Source organism: Electrona antarctica (genome assembly GCF_951216825.1).
Source record: "Electrona antarctica genome assembly, chromosome: 17".
Lineage (NCBI taxonomy): Eukaryota > Metazoa > Chordata > Actinopteri > Myctophiformes > Myctophidae > Electrona > Electrona antarctica.
In genome coordinates this window covers 22,037,334-22,059,349 of record NC_136798.1, presented here as the reverse complement: position 1 = coordinate 22,059,349, position 22,016 = coordinate 22,037,334, and the positions used below count along the sequence as shown (strand labels likewise).

Genomic DNA, 22,016 nt, shown 5'->3' with positions numbered 1-22,016 from the left:
GCCCGCCCCCACTCGATCATGATTGACGGAAGGCCCCTCTCTATCCTGATTGGATGAAGGCTGGGCCACCTAGCCAAAAACAAAAGGTTTTTTTAGCCCAGGTGTTAACTGGGGACATTGGAGGAACTCCTTATATGGTCAGCACACTCTTATCTATAGTAGGGAGGATTATCACAACAAAACAAAAAAAGAAGTGATTTGAATTTGAATTAAGTGAAATTACTGAATATACCTTTAAACAATGTTAAACTCACTTTGCCACTCTATCTGCCATTCACTTCATACATGCATGCATACCCTCTATACAGGTACACCGGATACAACAGGTATTGCATAACTGGAGTGGAATGCGTTTCCTACGGGCATCATTCCAAATGGGCATCATTGCCATTGGAAATTGGTCTATAGCCATCTATCTAGAAATCTCCTAATCCCCATCTTGGAGAACCCTATTAGTATTATTACTACTACTGATGGACTGGCCTGAACTCCATATTTGGTCATGGGCATGGCATATACGGGACACAGACAGACATACAGATATAGAGATCTCCATATATGGACATAAAAGGGACAGAGACAGGCAGAGGGATACAAGGGGAACTCTGACAAAGGGTAAGCCTACAACACATTTCAAGGTACTAGCTGGACTTACACATCATCTTCATTACATAGCATTTATATTTTCTGTTAAATCTTGTGTATTTCAGAATGTATAACTTCAAAACGTTTGCTTACTTCATCTGTTTTATCCAAGTATTTCTCTTGATTTATACAGACTAGCAAGACAAGACAGACAGTTGCTGAATAATGCATATTGAAGAACAAGTAGGCTACTCACAAACATCCAAGTTCAGTGGCTTCACTCAAGAAATGTAACCTGACTCCGCCAGATGGTGGCAGTAGTGAGTTCCTCAACGTGTGAACTCAATACTGCCGCAATCTGCAGTCAGGTAATAAATACTAATAGTATAACGCTTTACAAACACATCAACCAGCACTGGACATATATCTATATTATTATTATTGTCTATATGATTTTGCGCTTGTTGTGCCGCTTCAGCGTTGTCTGTCATGCTGCAGTTTCATTTTCTTCTCTCTCTGCTCGCGCTGTCATCCTGTCGAGAACAGGGAGGCGGGTGGGCGCTACTGAGACATGTAGTCCAGGAAGGAAGTGAGACCAGTGTCCATGACATCACTGGCACTTTGAAATACTAAAATATCTAAAAACACATATTACACACATTATAAACCCCGGCAGGAAAGTGTTTCTTGTCTCCCAAACATCCTTACAATAAGATCTGGTTGCAAAAGGGATGAAGTGGCCCTTTAAGCTTACTATCCTAATTATGTTAAACTGTTGGCTGTTTTGGTCTGACCAAAGACACAGCAACCATTTAGCATATTTCATATAAATTCTAATACAAACTGTGGTGAATAGGCAAGAGTCTCCACATTCACCCAAAGTAGCATGTACCCATGTGGGCTAGACCTGACCTATATAAATGAAATATGTCAAAACCCAGCCAGCCCTCGCCTCTCTTTCACTGAGCAGACTACAACAACCAAAGGGTCAAACCCAGCCAGCCCTCCCCTCTCTTTCAGCGAACAGACTCAGCTATACTTCCAGGCCAGCCACCTGAAGATGCATGCTACAACAACCCAACTAATCAACAGACTTCCTGTCAAACATGAAATAATAAAATTTCATACAAAAAATACATTTAAGTCAGCCTCTGTGTGTGCTAGTAGATAGATAGGCAGGTGGTGATACGACACATTTCACTGAGACACGGGCAGGTCCGGACGGCGCGTCTGGATGATTCGTGGTTTGGGGCAGGTCTGTGGGATGTCTTCCTTGTCCGTGTCACACACGTGCACCACCACACTGGGAGTGGACTCTGTCCCCGCGTGGAGCTCAAACCTCTCTCCTACAGAAAGACAGGAAGGCAAATGGGTGGGCGTGTGCATTTTGTGAACATTTGTTGGGCATTACTATACTGTATTAATATTATTGTATTGTAAGGAAGGAGAGAGTCGAGACAGAAGGCTGATGTGCAACTCTGGTCTCGTGCCAGATGTATTAAATAATGATTGTTGAGCCACCAGGGTGACCTAAACTGCATATAAGCGCTAATGTACTCTAGGGGGCACTATATTACCAAGAATCAACACAGTGCTCCTGCCATTGAATAGTAGCCAAGAGGGTCCAACTTTGCTTTACTTCCTGTATCTGTGTGAGGTGGGCGGACAGTCGGACACATTATTAGGAGACAGGAAGAATGTTGGAGTCTATTCATTTCCAATGGGAGAGTGAATGTGGGCGAGTCTCTCTGTCCATCTGCAAATTGACGGATGACACATAGGGGGGCTTTGGGCCCATATTTAAGCTGAGAATATGTGAATATTATAACGTGAAATGAATGGAAAATAGCGAAATGTGTGTTCCAATGCTTAATAATATATTTCGTAGACTCTTGGTTGATGGGGGCTGATTTGGGAAATGGGAATCATGACATTCACCATATAATGCTCTCAATGCTCATCCACATGACATTGTCAGTGTTGTTGTCAGCCTGGGAGAGGGGAGGGGGAGGGTGGTGGGAAGGTCGGGGGAGAAGCAAACCACGCCTACTTCATTTAGGAAACTAGGCTTTGTGTACCATTTTGCCTCTAGTGGCTCCAATGAAGTTCGCCCATCTTTATAAATTAATAATCTTTGATAGTAGTGTGTTGAGGTCACGGGCTGAGCAACCTTTTTGAGCACATCTTGGGCAGGGCATATGATTATTTAGTCATTTTCCACGGCTGATGTGATCACCAGACAGTGCTGCTTATGCTCAGTGCTTTTGTGAGAGTTGCTAATACTCTGGTGCATGGCTAGGAGCCATAAAGAGAGAGATGATTCAAACCCCAAAGCCTCAATCCCAATAATCCACTCTCACCAGTATCTTGGTACGTGTATCGTCGAGGACCTGAGGGAGTGCAGGGATGAATTAGTAATTAACCTTTTTCCTAGGCCTACTTATCCTTTTGTAATTGTGTGTACTCAATGGGCTCAACCTGCCAGACCAATATGGTCCTTTAATTCCAGTGAAAGAAAAGGAAGTGACTAGTGAGTGGCAGTAATGTGGGGTACCATTTCAAAGTGCCAGGTGGATACGCTGCCATCTCCCAACTAATATTGGTCGGCTGCTGAATGTCAGCTGTGTGTGTGTGTGTGTGTGTGTGTGTGTGTGTGTGTGTGTGTGTGTGTGTGTGTGTGTGTGTGTGTGTGTGTGTGTGTGTGTGTGTGTGTGCGTGTGCGTGCGTGCGTGCGTGCGTGCGTGCGTGCGTGCGTGCGTGCGTGCGTGCGTGTGTGTGCGCGCGTGCATGCATGTGCGCGCGTGCCATCGCTTCCCTCATCCACTTCTTCTACAGTCAGTTTTCTCTTTACCACGCACCCCCGCCCCCCTCCAACCTTCTCCAGACCCCATTTTCCCTTCCCCACCCTAGCTCTGTCTCTCTCTTACTCTCTCTCATCCCATCATCTCTCCTGAGGGGGGCTATACGATCTCCTCTGTCGAGCGCCGACTGACGTCAATGCACCACTGCTGACGTTCGTGGTCACCCAGTCAGGGAGAGGCGACGGAGAGAGAGAGAGAGGGAGAGTTTTTCCATCTTACCTCGAATTTTACAAATATTTATTTCGGTTTCCTTATTTCTTCTGTCCACCGATTTCTGTTCTATGTAGCTGGCAATGTATTTTATTTGCAAAGTTCATGCAACATTTTAACGCACTGTAGTTTACAGTATAGTTCGATTGATTGATTGATTGGTTTATTGATTTATTGAAGGGGAGGAAGAGATGAATTGTCTTTGAATTGGTGTAACTAAATATTGAAGGATAATATGTGTTACATATGCTACAACACGCTTGCACGCACGCTTGCACGCACGCACGCACGCACGCGTGCATGCATGCATGCAGGCAGGCACGCACACACACACACATACACACGTCATGCATGTGGCACATTAAAATTCCGATCACATGCACCCGGCTTTATCAGAGCTATTTTAGCCATGACTAGTGAAAAGAGGCAGGGATCTGTGTGTATGTCAAGAGAGATGGAGGGAGCGAGGGGAAAAATGAAAGTACATTTTCAAGGAAACACTCCATACACACACACACACACACACACACACACACACACAGAGGAAGGCATGGTGATTTATACTTACAGTAGTTGTCTGCCAAAAATATCTGATCTACAAGTCCACAACACACGTGCTATGAGCTTGTAGGTAAGCTATTTTCAGAGTGCTTCAGTTCGCAATGAACAAGGCATGAACTTTTACTTCCTTAATGTCAACACCAGAAGGAGTTCAACAAACCATGTTCAAACCAGATTCTGCACAAACAAGGGACTCAATTATTTTCGCTCCTATGCCACCATAATGTGGAACGCCCTACCAACCGGCCCGACCCCCTGGGCACGTTCCTGGGGGTCTGGATGTTCCGAGGACCCCCCGGGGACCCCCTCACGCTAACTCTGTAATTTCTCGACTGGTTTAGGACGTGGAGCGGCTTGCCGCTCGCCGGAACCGGGCTGGCACCCTGGGCGAGTTCCTGGGGGTCTGGATGTTCCGGGGACCCCCCGAGGACCCCACACGCTAACTCTGTAATTTCTCAACCGTTTCGGACGCGGGCGGCTCGCCGTATATTTGTACGTCTCTAAATGTTGAAAATTTGAAAATGGTGGACCCTGTTGTAAACAAGTGTAATGCTGACTGCCTTTGACGACCATTACCTCCACAAAATGTGTGGAGTACTTAATTGGACTATTAGAAGACAGATAGACAAATAGACAGACAGATTTTGAGGACGGTTCACCTCCTACACTACAGAAACACGCCATAAAAAGCTTATTCCCCACGGGAGTCAGAAAAACATTATTTTCAGAGAGAAGCCTCTCGGGTCATCTTCTTTCTCAGACCCATCATAAACAGCTTGCAATCCCATGCGATTTGGTTCTGATAGAGGAACCAGGGAACCCTTGTCAGGGATGCAATCAGAATGATAATCATTCCCTCTGCATTTTCCAAAGATTATTTTAACAGCAAAAGAAAAGAAGGGGAAAACAACAACATGGACGGCCAGAGAATGCATCTATTACTATCTATCTACTAAAGGGGAATCCTCTGGCCAAGGCCAAGGGCGATACAGGCTGCTACTGTACATTCACCCCCCTTTGATCTACCTCCACCAGGAAACACTGTACAGGTCACAGCGCCAATGTAACCACATAGATTTGTCTTGTGCATGGGAAACGTTTGCTAATTTAACGTTTTCGTTATGGGATGTTGACTAATAATAATTTTGACTTTATCATTTAGCCTGCAGCACTTGCCCTAGCCTCAGCGACCTTGCAGGCGTATGCAAAGGCTAATTTTAATTTAGATAGCATATTATGTAGACAAAGCATTCTATCGTGTATACTTATAGCCTCATAGTACAGTTATTCTACTGTTCTACTTATGATCCTGGATGACTATTTCTATGTATTTGATGTATTACCATGTGTTGTTCTTGCTTACTGTAAATCGGTCTGGATTAAGAGCCTCTGCTAAATTGAAAATTGAAAGCAAGCAACGCTAGACATCTTGGCCACTTAAACCCTATATACTTCATTGAGTATACAGTATTACAGTAGGGTATATTTGGCACACTTCTTTTTACAGTCTACACCAAACACTTTGCCAATCGGCTATTTTTGCTGAATGTTATGGTACATGGCCAGAATAGGGTTGCTAGGCTCTATGTGGTTAATAGTTGTCTTTGTAAAGCTATTCATCATTATTTAAAGTGAAGGTTAGAGTGGCATGTTTTTGTTTGTATTCCTCTGTGTGTAGTTGTGTTACATAATCACTGCACACAAGGGAGGCTATTACATAACCACACTGCAAAATGATGAGTTGATTTAACACTGAAAGGACCTGTGAGGGTTTATTTTCGAGCGGTGCTAGCCGCTCCAACATTTGACCGTGTGTGTGTGCGCTGTGTGGGTGTCTATTTCAGCATGGTTACTGTGTCTATTAGTCTATTTCAGTGACGTAACGATTACGTAGTTGAGTGTGATTTTTACACTCTCACTCAGGATTTTGCAGTGTAAATAAAGAGGGATCAAACCAGCTATTTTCATGCAGCACACCAAGCCCTTAAACAGCCCATTCTGGTGTTTAATTTAGGGTATAGTACTACACGCACGCACGCACGCACACACACGCGCACACGCACACACACACACACACACACACACACACACACACACACACACACACACACACACACACACACAGGCCCGCGGGAAGTACTTTACACTCGCAGGGGCTGAGCGTCTAGTAGGGGGTGCGCGCGCATAGCGCGCGCCGCAAAAATGCACGTGCACGCGCATCATGCACGCGCATTTTCACGCGCAAACGTGGCCTTTACTTTCCCTCTCCACACGCAAGTTATATAAACGAACTGACACAGGCAATTAACCAGGATAAGGTGCCAATACTGTGATACAGCATATTTTATTCTTTTTTTTCTTCTTCCCCTCCTGTTCGAGGGGGGGCTGTGCCTGGAGGGAGGGGGTGCTACAGCCCCCCCAGCACCCCTACTTCCCTCAGCCATGCACACACACACACACACACACACACACACACACACACACACACACACACACACGTTCATAAGTGCTCGTAGATCAGCGGAGTGGATACATACAGAGAAGGTAATTTGTGTTTCTATATACACTGGCTAGATAGAGCAGGAGTTCCCAAACGTTTCCATGCCAAAGACTCCCAAATAGAGATAGTCCCCCATAAAGCCATAGCCTCTGAGGAAGCACATGAGACATGAGACAAAGATGTCACCTACTGTATTTGGTAATCTGAAATGGTTAGGGTTAAAGCTACTTTGGCAGCATGATCCAGTGTGCGTTCTTTATATTTTGACTTTGGATGAGCTTTCTGAACTTTTCTACTAGCTTACCTGGTCCAGGTGTGGCCATAGCGCAGAGCAGGTCATAGTTAATAAGGGGCGTGGCCTCATCAATCTCATGCCAGCCTGGTGAGGAGATGAGGAACTGTTTTGATGGCTGCGGAGGAGCCAAGTGTGGGTTGTCCCCTTCTGATGCAAGGCTCTGGACCTGAGTGTGGGAATGGAGAGAGAGAGAGAAAGAGGCCTTTAGCAAAGGATACTTTCATTTTCATTCATTCTTTCAGACCACTGTATTTTTAACAGTTTAGCATGTTCAAATATATGGATTTTTGCCAGGTATGGTCATCATTATTAGTTTCATTTTCATCCTCATAATGAATAGCATCTTTCATTTTCTCTCAGGAGTGGATCAGTTCATAAACATTTCCCATCATAGCAGTTTTGTTTAACTTCACAGAGCACAATCCTTAAGTTGGCAGAGGTGGGGTTTGTATGTAGGCTATGTTGTAATAATGTTGTAATGTATTCATTGCTATCCATACCAGTGGGTCTTCTTGGACTATCGCCTTCTAGGACTATGCCTATCTGTAAAACATATGAATCAAGTTCCTTGACCTCTTTTGTGGGAAGCTTAACTTTAAACTAGGAGACTAAAAAGTGAATATATTGTGAATTAAATATGAGTGGCATTTCACAATGAAAGCACTGGAAATGGATTCTGGCCTACCTGTGCAAAGTAGAGCTTGAGCTTCTTGCCTTTGAAAAAGGTCTCATGGAGCTCTATCCTGGCGCTGGCTGCTAATTTGGGGTCACTGAAGTTGATGCGCACGCGATGGAAACTCCTGAACTGCTGGAATGTCACCTGAGAGTCATACACCAGGAACAAGGCCTCAAACATCTCCTGAAAAACATGACACATCCACATGCATGAGCCACAATCATAACTAGAAATGCACTCTGTCGAGTGCCTACTTGCACGCAAGTACTGTCGACCGCTATGAACTTTCAAATCTCAGCCTCTCTGTAAAAATAAAACATTGACGTAATTAATCTATCTTTCAAAATCATTTGATGGGTAAAAGGAATCTTATTGGTTGTTAATGTTGATGTAATGTTGGTGACGTAATTTAGATATGTTTCGATGTCGGGTTATAACTGGCTGTCAATGGTGATGTAATTACGATATGTTTCAATATTGGTTGGGTAACAGGTAACGTATGTATGTAAGTTGAAAGTACTATACTGTGGTCGGCTGGCTTTTTTGTACGTATGCTTGGTTGGTATCAACGTCCAGTATATACCTCCCAAGCAGTGGCACACGTGCATACGTCCCAACACGACCACAATACTTGCACGCTCTGCTTGCGCGCTCTGCTTGCTGCTACGAACTTTCAAATCTCAGCCTCTCTGTAAAACATTGTAATTAAATACTAAAGTCGGGTTATAACTGGCTGTCAATGGTGACGTAATTACGATGTTTCAATATTTGTTGGGTAACAGATAACGTACGTCGTACGTACGTCAGATTACATACATGTATACATACAGACATTACCTTTAATTCACCCGACACTGAAACATATCCTAATTACGTCACCATTATATTCTGCCTGTGTGTCTGTGTCTGCCTGCCTGCCTGCCTGTCTGTACATTGTATTCTAATACAATGTACAAACAATGGAGACCCTTCTAGCAACTGGTGTCGGTTGTATATAAAGTCGTATGAATAATATATGTGTTACAGTGACCTCTGCAAAAGAGGGAGAGAGAGAGAGAGAGAGAGAGAGAGAGAGAGAGAGAGAGAAAGAGCGCACGCACGCTATGGACATCATATAGCTTTATCTGTCAGACACAGATAAGTAGGCGGAGAATGAAATGCTGGAGAGAGACACTGTGGTGTATATGCTATATCAGGATGTAACATACTGTAGTGTTTGCACATCTTTTCCCAACTGACTCATCTCCTCATTGACCCCTTGTGACCTCCTGTTGTGTGAAAGTGTGTTTGTCAAGTAGCTGGCTGGCTATTGTCTGACACATAGTCTAACAGATCGAGTCAGAGCCAGAGTCAGCATGCATTTATTCACAATGCTCAACATTTACAGGTGCATCAGCCAAAATAAAAAACAGTACCTACCCACTGACGTCCCAACTCAACTTAGAATACATTTTAAAAAGGCCCATCAGACTCAGAGTGTGAATCCAACACGGTGCATCCAGCTATTGGAGAGGAAAGTCGGGCAAGGAAGCTGATATTTATCACTGTACACATACAGTGTACTTTTGTGGGAGGAGTAGGACGAAGGCTCTATACGTCCTCCCGTTGGAGGCTCCTTCATGGCGGGTGAGCCAGTAGGGTTCATCAGCAGTGGCAACAAGCCAACAACACACAGAGATGTGTACGAGGAAGAATGAATTGGCATATGGGGATAAAAGGGGGGCAAAAAGATTAAATAATAATAAAAAGTCCATCAGCTGCAATGGGTTGAGCTCGGAATCACAAATTTTGCTTTGGTATAGCTGATAAAACATATTTGGGGGATTCTCTCCTGATTGGATTAAATTATTATCCAAACCTGAAAATGTAGGCTACATGTGTACTAATGAGCTGGGAGATGGGGAGGCGCCTGTTGCTGCACAAAGCAGAATACCCCACCCCTATATTTGCCAAATCAGCGACTAGATTTGGTGTAGAGGGAAAAGGAGGCCTCTACACCAAATTCACAATGTCATAGGACTGATCAGAGTTAATTGATATTGCTATGCTACACACGCACGCATGCACACACGCACACACACACACACACACACACACACACACACACACACACACACACACACACACACACAAACATGGTTCCAACCTTTCTTTCCAAAATGCTTTCATTTTTTTGCAATTTCCGTGCTCCAAAATGGAATCATTCCACCTGGAATGGCCCAAAGCCAGTTACACTACTTAACTTGTAGGAATGCACCCAACACAACACATTGGCAGGTGGACAGAGACAGAGAGAGAATAATAGAAGAGTATTTTACTATTTTTAGAAAGCTAAGCGGGTGCATGCGCTAAGCAGCAGTATGCCCCCATTCCTTCTCTTGTCATTTATCCTCCTCTTCCTGATTTCTCCTAACCTCATTGTCCATATTTGTAAAGGAATGTGTCCTACTCTCAAAATATACACACTCGTTGCCTCTCATGGAAGCATTCCCAGAGCATAGAAAGTCCAAGGGAAAATAAACTTGACAAGGGTTCCTAGTTGAAGTGATGTGGTATCTACATAGTCGAAACATAGCGTAATTCAAAATGAGAATACTAATGACAGCATGTTTTGGACTAAAGCCTGGCTACTGGCTATGTCATTTTAAGCAAAAATAGAAAATCTCAAGCCGAGGCAGCTCCAACTCAGGTCTCACCGTCTCAGAGTTATCAAATTCTGTTATCAAACAGAATTCGCATTACGGGTGGTTTGAGGAGGCACTTTCCGTTGTCCTAAACCTCTGTGCATAAGATACCAAATATAGGGAAAACGCATCAATACGCCTACAGACACACCTCCACCCGCAAATATAGGAGTCGGCAAAATTAATAGTGGGTTGTGTGGCCGCAAGAACGTTTACGCATAGTGGAAGCTCCTAAATGCGTAATTCACAGAAGATGTTTATTACTTGTGGATAAAGCATGGCATAAGATGGAGCCCATAGAGACATACACACTTGGTCAAACATTGGAGCAGTTTGGCACCGCTCAAAAGGTTTATAGCATAAAATATTGCTTGAAGAGGTAGTGCCGTGATTCCCCCCACCCCCTCCAAACCATGATCATCAGGTACTATGATTATACTAGGAGAAAGATGTTTTACAGAAAGTGTTAAAATTATGTTTTTATGTTGCCACAGCCACACATAAATCACATGGTGATGGATGGTGATCCACCTGAACTGAAGCCGCACCCACAGCTGTTGTTGTATGATAAAGGGGGAGGGGTTAGAGGAGGGGATGATATTGTGATGTCACTATGTCACTGTCATTTCGATTGGGCCTTTTGACCTGGGCCTCGATTGGGCCATTTGAGAAACCAAAAATACACAGGGAAGACATATTTGAATATTCTAACCACACCTGGGGTCTATTAACTCCATAGACACATAGAAGTATAAAAATCACGGCACTCCATCTTTAAGGGTTTAAGTGTGGCAGTGTCTACACTGAGTATATGAGCTGCTTCATAGAACCATTCAGCTATGGGCAGCCATATACTGTATGAACGGGTAGAGAAGCTGTCTGGAAAACAGAAGCTCCCTGAATCGTCCCCTATGTGTCGAAGTGTCACTGAGCAAGACAATTTAACCTCTAACTGCTCCCCCAAGTGCTCATCATGACTCACCTTTGTAGTCCCTACACAGGACTACAAAGGTCTCCATCAGTCATATTGAACCAGTAGTAGTGGCTGGAGTACAGTTACAGGAGTATTGCCTAATGTAAATCGCTCTGGATTAAGAGCGTCTGCTAAATGCCTAAATTGTAAATTGTAAATTGTACAGTTAACACTATTTAGAGCCAGGGAGTATTCAACTCTTGGGTTTTTGTTGTTTTGATCAAATGGGTTTCATAATTTTGTTTTTGTTGATTGATAATTTTGTTTATAGTTGGTAGAGTTAGAAGGTTGTAATGGGTGTCTGTTGAGGATCCCGACCAGTCGACTACAGTTCTGCTGTATGTTGATCTTTTTGCTTTTTGTAATGATGGGATTCATCAGGAACACTCATTTTTGGTCATAGCCACTTGGAATGGGATCTAAAAAATCAAACTTGTTCATCTTGACACATGATCATATGTACAATTGTACATTCCTACATACATTATAACCATTATCCTATATTACAATTGGCTTAAGGGTGGACACACACACACACACACACACACACACACACACACACACACACACACACACACACACACACACACACACACACACACACACAGTTTGAAATTGCTCACTCCTTCGCAGACATATCCGGCAAGCTGCTTTCTTCCTTGCATTTGACAAAGAATACGTGGTTCAACAGGAGGGTAGATGTTGCTGCTTTTGCATCAACACAGAATAAACCTTTATCTTTTGGTTTCCGTCAGTATGCCCCAGAAAACAAAACATAAAATATCTGGGAGTTGATTCCACTGGCCTGGCATAGCCTACAATTTCATCAGATAGTAGGATACTCATACAGTAGGCATATGTGCCATGCAGCCAGGCCAGCCATGCTCTGTCATACAATTGCAGTCCTTTTTTGGACACAATACCTTGGCATTGTGCTCCTCGAACACGGACTGATCCACGTTGCAGGCGAAGAGGGAGGTTGGCAGGTCATTGAAGTCTGTGATCGGGTGGAGCGTCTCGTCATCAGGATCTCCCACAGTGCTTTGCAGAACCACAAGCTCCTCACTTCCCAGAAAGTAGACTCTTTGGTAGAATCTTCTAGTTCCTCTCAGGCCGAGAAAAAAACGTTCTTTCTTCATGCTATAAAAGGGGAGAGAGAGGTATGTGCACATTCTGGAATGATATCCTTTATGTATCCTTCGTTAGATAATGAGTTGCCCCCAGTATTGTTATGCCAATGACTTTAATCCTCGTCCTAGCCCTTTCCTTAACCCTAACCATAACCGTGGTCCAAGAGTAAAGGATACTGTATGGTCACCCATAGAAAGATTGACATACTGTGCACCTGTTGCACCAGTTGCATCTCTGATCTGAAATGACTCCTTGAAAGTCATTTCCACTTAATTCACATTTTTGGAAAGTTTCCATCACAGCCACCCACCGCCACCACTCAGTGGAATGCTTTGCCAACAGATGAATTCCAAAGGTTCAAAGTAGATTTCTTTATTAGGACTTTTTGTGTTTGCGCTGTTGTTCTGTCTTTGTTTTGGTTGTTAAATGTTTTTGAATGGACCACAATAGAAACAAGCTTTGGTTTTGTGATTTGATCCACGTTGGTGTTTTATTGCTGAACATTGTCTTTTATTGATGCTAATAAAATGTTTCTATTCTATTCAATATGGGATAACCAATGTTATAACCCTATTCATTCAGTGGACACATATCATATCCTATAATCGTATAAATGTCCAAATGTCATCTGACTGGTACAAATTGGTACCAGAGGCACAGAAAGGAACTGAGGAGGTGGAGAGAACCAACATAGTCTGGTAGGAGGGGTGATATGAGAGGCAGCCTACTGTAGAGTGAGGATGAACCAACATAGTCTGGTAGGAGGGGTGATATGAGAGGTAGCCTACTGTAGAGTGAGGAGGTGGAGAGAACCAACATAGTCTGGTAGGAGGGGTGATATGAGAGGTAGCCTACTGTAGAGTGAGGAGGTGGAGAGAACCAACATAGTCTACTCTGGTAGGAGGGGTGATATGAGAGGTAGCCTACTGTAGAGTGAGGAGGTGGAGAGAACCAACATAGTCTGGTAGGAGGGGTGATATGAGAGGTAGCCTACTGTAGAGTGAGGATGTAGTCTGGTAGGAGGGGTGATATGAGAGGTAGCCTACTGTAGGAGGGGTGATATGAGAGGTAGCCTACTGTAGAGTGAGGATGTATAGTCTGGTAGGAGGGGTGATATGAGAGGTAGCTTACTGGTAGGAGGGGTGATATGAGAGGTAGCCTACTGTAGAGTGAGGATGTAGTCTGGTAGGAGGGGTGATATGAGAGGTAGCCTACTGTAGAGTGAGGATGTAGTCTGGTAGGAGGGGTGATATGAGAGGTAGCCTACTGTAGAGTGAGGATGTAGTCTGGTAGGAGGGGTGATATGAGAGGTAGCCTACTGTAGAGTGAGGATGTAGTCTGGTAGGAGGGGTGATATGAGAGGTAGCCTACTGTAGAGTGAGGATGTAGTCTGGTAGGAGGGGTGATATGAGAGGTAGCCTACTGTAGAGTGAGGATGTTTCTTTTCCTTCTTAATAGTGACATGCAGAAAAGGTCCGTCTGGTATCCTATCACAACTGCACCTTATCTGTGTTGATGTGGATGTTGTAGGTGCCTTCAGGTGCTTTTCAGTCACACCTACTGTAGCCAGTGGCTGAGCAGTGGTTTGTTTTAGATACCAACAGGTTGCTAACCAGAGGCTATTTATATGTAAAAGGCAAAAGCTGTAGATAAAGCTCTGCAAACAAAATGAGCAAAACAACAATTACAGTGGGAGTAGATTTACCCCCTCGTAGGCTAGCTCAGCCAGATAGACAATAACCTAATCCCACTGACCTGGCCCTGCATGGGTTGCATCTTCTCTTTTAGAACAACATTGCTATAGCATAATGAGTTCAATAGACCTACGCGCCACTGACAGGATCATGTCACAATGCACAACATTTCCCCATTGCTTAGTGGTCTAAAAAAACATTAGCCTCTTATGCTAAAAGAGACAAAAGTTCATATAAAAAGTCCATATAGTTCTGCGAAAATATCACTCATTCATAAGGCTACATTATATAGATAGATCTGTGAGTTCTTTATTTATCTAATGTTGCTGATAGAAATGTAGGTAGATAGATTGATATAATATTGTATTATTTAGGCTACATGTACCATGTAATTTAATTTACACTATATGTAAACCTTCAAAACGCTTTCGTTACCTGGCTGGGTCAGCAGCAGCCAAAAGCCCCATTAAAAGGAAAATACATGCAGGTGGTGACTGTGGTCAGTCATAAAAGTACTTGAAGGCAACACTTCAGCTTGACATCAGTGAGCCCTTTTTCTTTGCAAACAATTAGACCATGCGCTGTATGTCATAAGAATCCATCACTTTTTATGACTTGCACTTGCCTATTATAATCTCGCTGCCATAACCATTCACTATGATGATAGGCTAATCATCATTCTGCCTTTGATTGTCTCATAAAGGCCTACGGTATTTTAAGTATTTTCTGAGAGTGTGGAGACCGGATCCATTCCTCACCTGCGCGATATAAAAGTGATGTGACGAAGCTAGGTCCTGATGTCTCGCTGCTCCACTTCGTCTCAGTCCGTTCTGTAATTTATTTACGGAGCTCGATCGCTTTCTTTGTGAATCAACTTTGGCATTCCAGCTCGGACAGAGCATCTAATCCATATGGATATAACAGTTTGACGTTTCAGCTTTCATGACACAGTTTGAGTGTCCACTCCAATTATGACCGACCAGGGTTTACAAACGATATTTGTTTCTCCCAATGATGAAAGCCTCAGATCGCAGGGGGGGAGACATGTCTTTGGAACCAATAGTAATTCTGCTGCCCACTTTCTAAAAAGAAAAAAGAAAAAAATAAGCTATTATTACCCGACCGACGTCAGAGAGAGTGCGTGTGTACTGTGACTGTGTGGATGCAAGCGTGTTGACTCTGTCAAGTCAAGGAAAAGAGGGCGCTTTTTTCCTTTACCTTTTGACGATGGGATCTCAGATTGATACTTGACAAGGAGAAAGAGAGACAGCTAGTGTCAGAGACAGAGAGAGAGCGTAGCGGCCTACAGTTTTTATCAGGTAATCTATAGTATACAAATTATCTTTCGATTAAATAAACAAAGGAATTAAGGTTATCAATGTCATGGGGATGATGGGTCATCTTTCCTGCAGTAGCAAAGCCTGGATGGGCCCCACTACAAGGCAGGCCCAGGTTTACTGTGTAGCTATGAATGCAAAATGTATTGAACCATAGCCTATATCCTAAATCAGATTTTAATTTTTTTGAGCCACTCCTACAACTGGCTTTGTTAGTTTACGTGTCTGTCTGTTTGTCTGTCTGTCTGTTCGTACCAAAAAAATGAGCATGGTTGCTATGGTCACCCAGTTCACACGGGTGTGATTTCATTACGTCAGACATTACGTCAGACCACAGCTGATCATTCTATATAAGACCTTACACCACTCAGTTCACACAGGTGTGATTTTTTATGTGACAATGACTAGCCTACTATAGGCCTACTACTACACAGATTTTCTGCAACCTTCATAACTGACACTAAGTCAGAATACTGTACTGTCATAATGAAATGAGTATTGTCAAAGAAGTAGCCTATTTGACAAATTAATAATAAAATGAAGCCATTAAATAAATATTTTATCATTTCACAAAACATATTTACAATGATTACACTTGATTTCAAATAAAATATGTTTTACATGTCAAATATATGGAAAGGAGAAGACAATAAAAAAATAAAAAATAGCTGATGAACAGCAAAAATAATTAAAAATGTCACTTTTCTTTGTGGACAGATATTTACATTTCCGGACCATAACTGTAGTCTAACTTCATTTCCCGCTTTGAGTTTCTGTTTGGGGTTGTAAGAAAGTATACCTTTCCAATTATATATTTTTCTGTGGGAGGCTGTGCCTTGAGTAAAACAATATGAAGAAATAATTCGAATACAAGTTGCGTCACCAATGCGTCTTGTCAAAATCAATCGTTATACTGTAACTCAGAGAGCCCTAAATGGTGTAATCTATAGGGCATTAATTAGAAGTAAACACACGTATTTCTGGACAGATTTTCAACACTAAACACTGTAATCATATATAATCAAATAGTGTAAACAAAGCTAGTAATATAGCATCTATGTAGCTAAGTAGCAAAGAAAATATTTAAGGTGCACAAACATACATAATGAAAGTGTTAGTAGTTCATAGTATGTGGGCTAGCGTCACCAGAAGAGAGTAAACGTCACAGTGCATCGTGGTCCCTTTTTACTGTACAGAAATGTCAAATTGACAATATCTATACAGTGCATTGTGGGAGATATTGGGTGCCCTCCAAATTATTCAACAGTTGACTTGGCTGATGCATGTTGTACATACACTGAACAGAACTCTAGATTATTAGAATGCAACATTTGTAATGTATCATTGTCATCCTTGTTGCCTTGGTGAATAAGGAACATGCAACCAGAGCTGTGGTGGTGTGGTAGTTGCAGCATGTTCGTTTTATCTGTGACAATATTGCACAGTGCAGGGCCCGTCTGGTTGCTGTGTCCCAACAAGGTGGAGAGAGCTCTGACAATGCAGGGGAAAGAAAATTAAGAAAGAATCATCAAAAGAAAGGACAACAAAAAGATAAAGTACATGTTGTATGTTGGCAAGTAGTTCATAGTTCAACACTATAGAGATGGTGAGTTTACACTGTGGGATTCTATATTAATTCAGACCTGCTATGCTTCGTCCATATACGTGATGGCGTTTATACGTTCATGAGCCTTTAAAATCACAAATAGTACAAGTTCACAACGTGTTGCAATGCAAGCTTGCATTTCTGCTATTTTCCCCAAATGCTGAGAAACATAATTTCAGACATTATGTAGAATTGTACATTCCTTGCACAAATGCACACATAGGAAATATATAATACTTAAGGTACACCTGCTATATTTCTTTCCAGTTTGTTGTTAAATCTGTTCCTTCACAACTGAACACAAGGTCACCTTGAACAAGAACCAGCTTTAAGAGGATTTAATGTGTATACTATATATGCAATTAAGAAATGTACCAAGAGATACAAAAAGATGTGTGATTCAAATTGCAATGTTTTCATATACTTTAAAAATATATATATATAATTTTTATCCCACGATTTTGCAACCCATTTTTTCACCCAGTGTCAATTATCTAATGTAAGGGAGGTAGTTTAGAGACCAGGATTACTGCATGTTTTTTGTGAGGGTACCTACCCTAGGGGACACGGGGAGAACATGCAAACTCCACACAGAAAGCCCTTTCGCCAATCCCGCCTCGGGTATGGGCACTGATGATGCGGAGGAGAGAACACGCCCCCAGCACCCACAGCGTCCCCAGCGGGAATCGAACCCGGGACCTTCTAGCTGTGAGGCGACAGCTTCCTATACTTCATTGACCGTGGTCCCACAGGGCTCTGTCCTCTATTTTTCCCTTCTACTTTCTTTGCTGAAAATAGCCAATTTACAAGCTCAAAACGAATCACAGCGTGCTATTTTAATTGCATGTTCGGCTATAGAGGGTATGCACGTGACATCATCATCATACCCGGAAGTTATGTGAGAACGCCTACTGAGTGGCAAAAAACTATTTCTGGTCTTGACAGCCCATACATCCAAATCTGATTAACAACGTTAAATGACGTTAAACTCACTTTGCCACTCGATTTGCCACTCACTTTATGCATACGCATACCCTCTATTGTGACATATACAGAATAGGTTACTCACAGGTTTGGGCAGCGGGGTCAGGAGGCTGAAGTCATACTTGAAGAGGATCATTGACACAAACATGTGGAGCTCCACTATGGCGTACCACCTGTAACCATGACAGCAAGAGGAATTATGACCCCCTTCGTGTTTGGCATTAACTTGGTGACTGGTTATCTGGTACATCATTTTGTTAAATCCTGAGTGCTGCAATGCATAACTTTCATGTCCAGCCCACGATTCAAATCCGGGCCCCCACGCGGGCTTCGAAATTTCTACAGTTTGGGGATACATTTTGACTTTGATATGGATTCCATCTTTATAAATGGATGAATTAACACTGAGGATTTTACTGTGTAGAGTTAAACACATGGTAGGGCATTCCACATTTTGGTGGCATAGCAGTAGAACGAATTTAACCCTATGTTTGTGTCGAATCTGGGTTGAGCGAGATCAGTGGAGCTACCTCTGGTGTTTGTGTCTTTAACGTCATTGAAGTAGTTTGACAGGTACTTGGGTGTCTCTGTAGTCTTACGTATCTTGAAGACCAGGCCTGTTGCAAGTTGCTGTACTCATGGGTTAGGTGAGTTCTAGGTGTAAGTAGTAACCTGACCAGTTTGTTTTGAGATGTCTTGAAGCCTTGTTTTTAAGGCCTTTGTGGTGCTATGATACCATGAGGTGCATGCATAGTACAAATTCCAGACTCTATTTATAACATAGTGTAAATGTCACTTGAATCCACATACCACTATATGACTGGAAATAAACATCTGTGTGCTTGACCAATGAGGAATCACATATCAAGTAAAAATAATCAAATCGTGTGTATCTCTGAGTCCACGTGGAGACAACGTATGTACGTCTATCTGTTTCTGTCTGTGGCTAATCTCACAAACAACTACTGTACACTGACCAAGTTACTAATGTTGCTCTGGAGAGGGAAGTCTGGAGCTCTCTGGTGGAGCGCGTATATCTATTCTACGTCCGAGCATAGACATGGTAACGCCCCGCCTGCTTCTGATTGGCCTACCGACACTGCCCGTCTTGACCTTCCTCCGAGATGCAAGGGTACTCCGTGGTGGGAAATAATAGAAAAAAGAGAATGGCAACACACGACAGTAACTTGTAACTTTAATTTTTGTAGAAGAGGCAAACTAATATTGTTTGTGCCGTTTGCTTTGATTGAATAATTGATTGAACACATAGGCCTATGTACTATGATTTGATTTGGCTGTGTTCTAATACTATTATACTATTACTAAAAAAGATAAAGATCAAGGGAAAAGAGACCTTTTTACAGTACAATAATGTTGTCAAATAAACAAGCCAACGGCATAAACAATATTAGTTTGCCTCTTCTACAAAAATTAAAGTTACTGTCGCGCGTGCCAAGCTGTCATTCTCTTTTATTATATATCGTATTTATTTCCCACCACAGAGTAACCTCGCGCAGCAGACTATCCAGCATGAATCTTCCACCTCGAAGACACCGGCTGTGTCGGTAGGCCAATCAGAGGCAGGCGGGGCGTTACCATGTCTATGCTCGGACGTAGAAAAGATATACGCTGGTGGAGCTGTTGCCCCTGCAACCCGACTACGGATAAGTGGTTGAAGATGGGTGGATGGATGGAACTACACTGACCAGTTTCACTACTTTAAAAATGTACTTAGATATATTTACTCAAAAAATCACACCTGTGTGAAGTGAGGGCGCTAATATTTTAAAGTCTATCTCATGTGCCAAACAGATCATATTTATATGAATCAATCAGTCATCTACTTGTAGTGTTATCAGGAGCCGTTGTCTCTTCTCTTTTCTGGTCCATGACTAATGAAGGACAGCAGGGATGTATGAATGAGACTAATGAGTAATGAAGGATAGCAGGGATGTATGAATGAGACTAATGAGTAATGAAGGACAGCAGGGATGTATGAATGAGACTAATGAGTAATGAAGGACAGCAGGGATGTATGAATGAGACTAATGAGTAATGAAGGACAGCAGGGATGTATGAATGAGACTAATGAAGGACAGTAGGGATGTATGAATGAGACTAATGAAGGACAGTAGGGATGTATGAATGAGACTAATATATTATAGAGAGAGCAGCACACGGAGACAGACTGAATGACAGTCGGTATAATCAGTCCAGATCCTTGGCCCAGCACAGGCTTTTAATGTGTCAATCAAATAAACAAATACAGGAACGAACACAAATACCCAAAAGTCATTTGTAACGCACGCACGCACGCTTGCACGCACGCACGCATGCACACACACACACACACACACACACACACACACACACACACACTTGTATTACTAGACTAATGAGGACTACTGCACAGGGTAAGAAAAGATTTTTCAAATCTTCATCACATTATGCCTAACGCTAGGCCTTACTATAACCGTCCTAAGGGGAGTCTTATCACTCAGGAATGGATGCATACAAAAACTAAGTGACCTTATTTCTCTACATGGATCTCTGTGGGCACCTTGCCAGCTAATATGCTATAGAGAAAAACACAAAGTGTGCATGTGTGCCTGTGTGTGTTCTGTTTTTCTAACCTTCCCGGGCACTGGTTCTTGCCTCCCCCAAAGGCCACAAAACCTTCCAAGAAGACATTCTTTACTAAGTCTGCCTTCTCCCATCGTTCCTGTGGGAAGATGAAGCGAAAAAGAATAACAAGATTTATTTTGGGTACAGAGTTGAAAGGCACTTTCTTAAAAACAAAAGTAGACCACCCGCATCCAAAGGACATCCATCTCACTCACTTTGACATACTGCATCCACGTCATGCCAGCACTGAAGTGTTTGCTGTCCCAGTACACTACACTATAAATTCCTGATCGTTAATTTAGCTCTCAGATTTGCAAATGATTGAATTAACTCTGAGGGTTTTACTGTGTACAGTACACCATGTTGCCTGAATCCATACATGCACAGGCGTCAGTAATAATGGCTGGTTTTAATTTTTGTATAGAATGAATGTCTTTCTCCAGGAGTGGAAATGGATTGGATTTAAGTCAAAGTATGTGAGTGTTCAGTCCTGTCTTAACCTCAATTTCTTATCCATACTTAGGAAACTGCCAGACACTGGCTAGGCTTGACAGCAGGGTAATTTGTAAGGGTTAGAGAGAGAGAGAGAGAGAGAGAGAGAGAGAGAGAGAGAGAGAGAGAGAGAGAGAGAGAGAAAGAGAGAGAGAGAGAGAGAGTAGTAGTAGTAGTAGTTACCGGTCTAAACTCTTCTGGTTCTGGAAAATATTGAGGGTTCCTGTGGGCCCAATACGGAGACACCATCAACAGGTCCCCTGGAGGAATGGTGTAGTTCTGTCTCACACACACACACACACACACACACACACACACACACACACACACACACACACACACACACACACACACACACACACACACACACACACAATAATTAGGCCCGAGCACTGCACAGTAGTGTGAAGCCCTATTGAAATCGCATGATTATCATTATTTTATCCACAATAAATCGTGTTTTTGAGGCGCTAAACATACTCAAAAAGTTGCTAAACTTTAAAATTACGTATTTTAATCATCTCAAAAATGGGCGTGGCCTAATAGCTCAATAGCGCCCCCTACAAAAGTTTGTGCTAGAAGCCCCACAATATGGTTTCACCATATGCAAATTCGTACACACCTGTATCATGTCCCGACTTACCAAAAAGTCTCTTGGCGCCATGACCTAAACCAAACAGGAAGTCTGCCATTTTGAATTTATTGTGGCGTCAACGGTTTGTCGTCCTTCCTTTGAGTCACGTCACTTGATTCGATTGAAAGTCCTTGTCCATGATTGGAGTCAATTATCCCCGCCCCCTCT

The 22,016-nt window shown here is 42.7% G+C and overlaps 2 protein-coding genes across 2 annotated transcripts in view; both read right to left on the bottom strand.

The window, feature by feature from the left end:
• Positions 1-1,640: 1,640 nt before the first annotated feature.
• rcan2 (regulator of calcineurin 2) lies at positions 1,641-15,159 on the bottom strand. The gene is made up of 5 exons (XM_079526262.1): positions 14,929-15,159; positions 12,269-12,485; positions 7,698-7,871; positions 7,022-7,178; positions 1,641-1,931 (listed from the first exon to the last, which is right to left on the bottom strand). Exons 2-5 carry the CDS (start codon positions 12,482-12,484, stop codon positions 1,783-1,785), a joined length of 696 nt encoding a protein of 231 aa, XP_079382388.1. The 5' UTR covers position 12,485; positions 14,929-15,159; the 3' UTR covers positions 1,641-1,782.
• An 890-nt stretch (positions 15,160-16,049) lies between these two features.
• cyp39a1 (cytochrome P450, family 39, subfamily A, polypeptide 1) overlaps positions 16,050-22,016 on the bottom strand; it is a gene marked incomplete at its 5' end in the record, with an annotated part of 20,070 nt that continues 14,103 nt past the window's right edge. Inside the window, 4 exons of the mRNA XM_079527053.1 lie at positions 16,050-16,998; positions 18,183-18,270; positions 20,731-20,819; positions 21,398-21,493. Of these exons, the coding sequence (XP_079383179.1) occupies positions 16,930-16,998; positions 18,183-18,270; positions 20,731-20,819; positions 21,398-21,493 (342 nt within the window). The 3' untranslated portion in view covers positions 16,050-16,929. The remainder of the gene's footprint in view (positions 16,999-18,182; positions 18,271-20,730; positions 20,820-21,397; positions 21,494-22,016) is intronic.

Bases quoted from the DNA above. Each gene is read 5' to 3' on its own strand.
- rcan2 (XM_079526262.1), bottom strand. From the start codon at position 12,484: ATGAAGAAAGAACGTTTTTTTCTCGGCCTGAGAGGAACTAGAAGATTC. The intron at 7,872-12,268 runs GTATTGTGTCCA...CATGTTTTTCAG, and splicing joins TCGAGGAGCACAATGCCAAG to GAGATGTTTGAGGCCTTGTT. The intron at 1,932-7,021 runs GTAAGCTAGTAG...GTCTTTCTGTAG, and splicing joins TATGGCCACACCTGGACCAG to GAGAGAGGTTTGAGCTCCAC.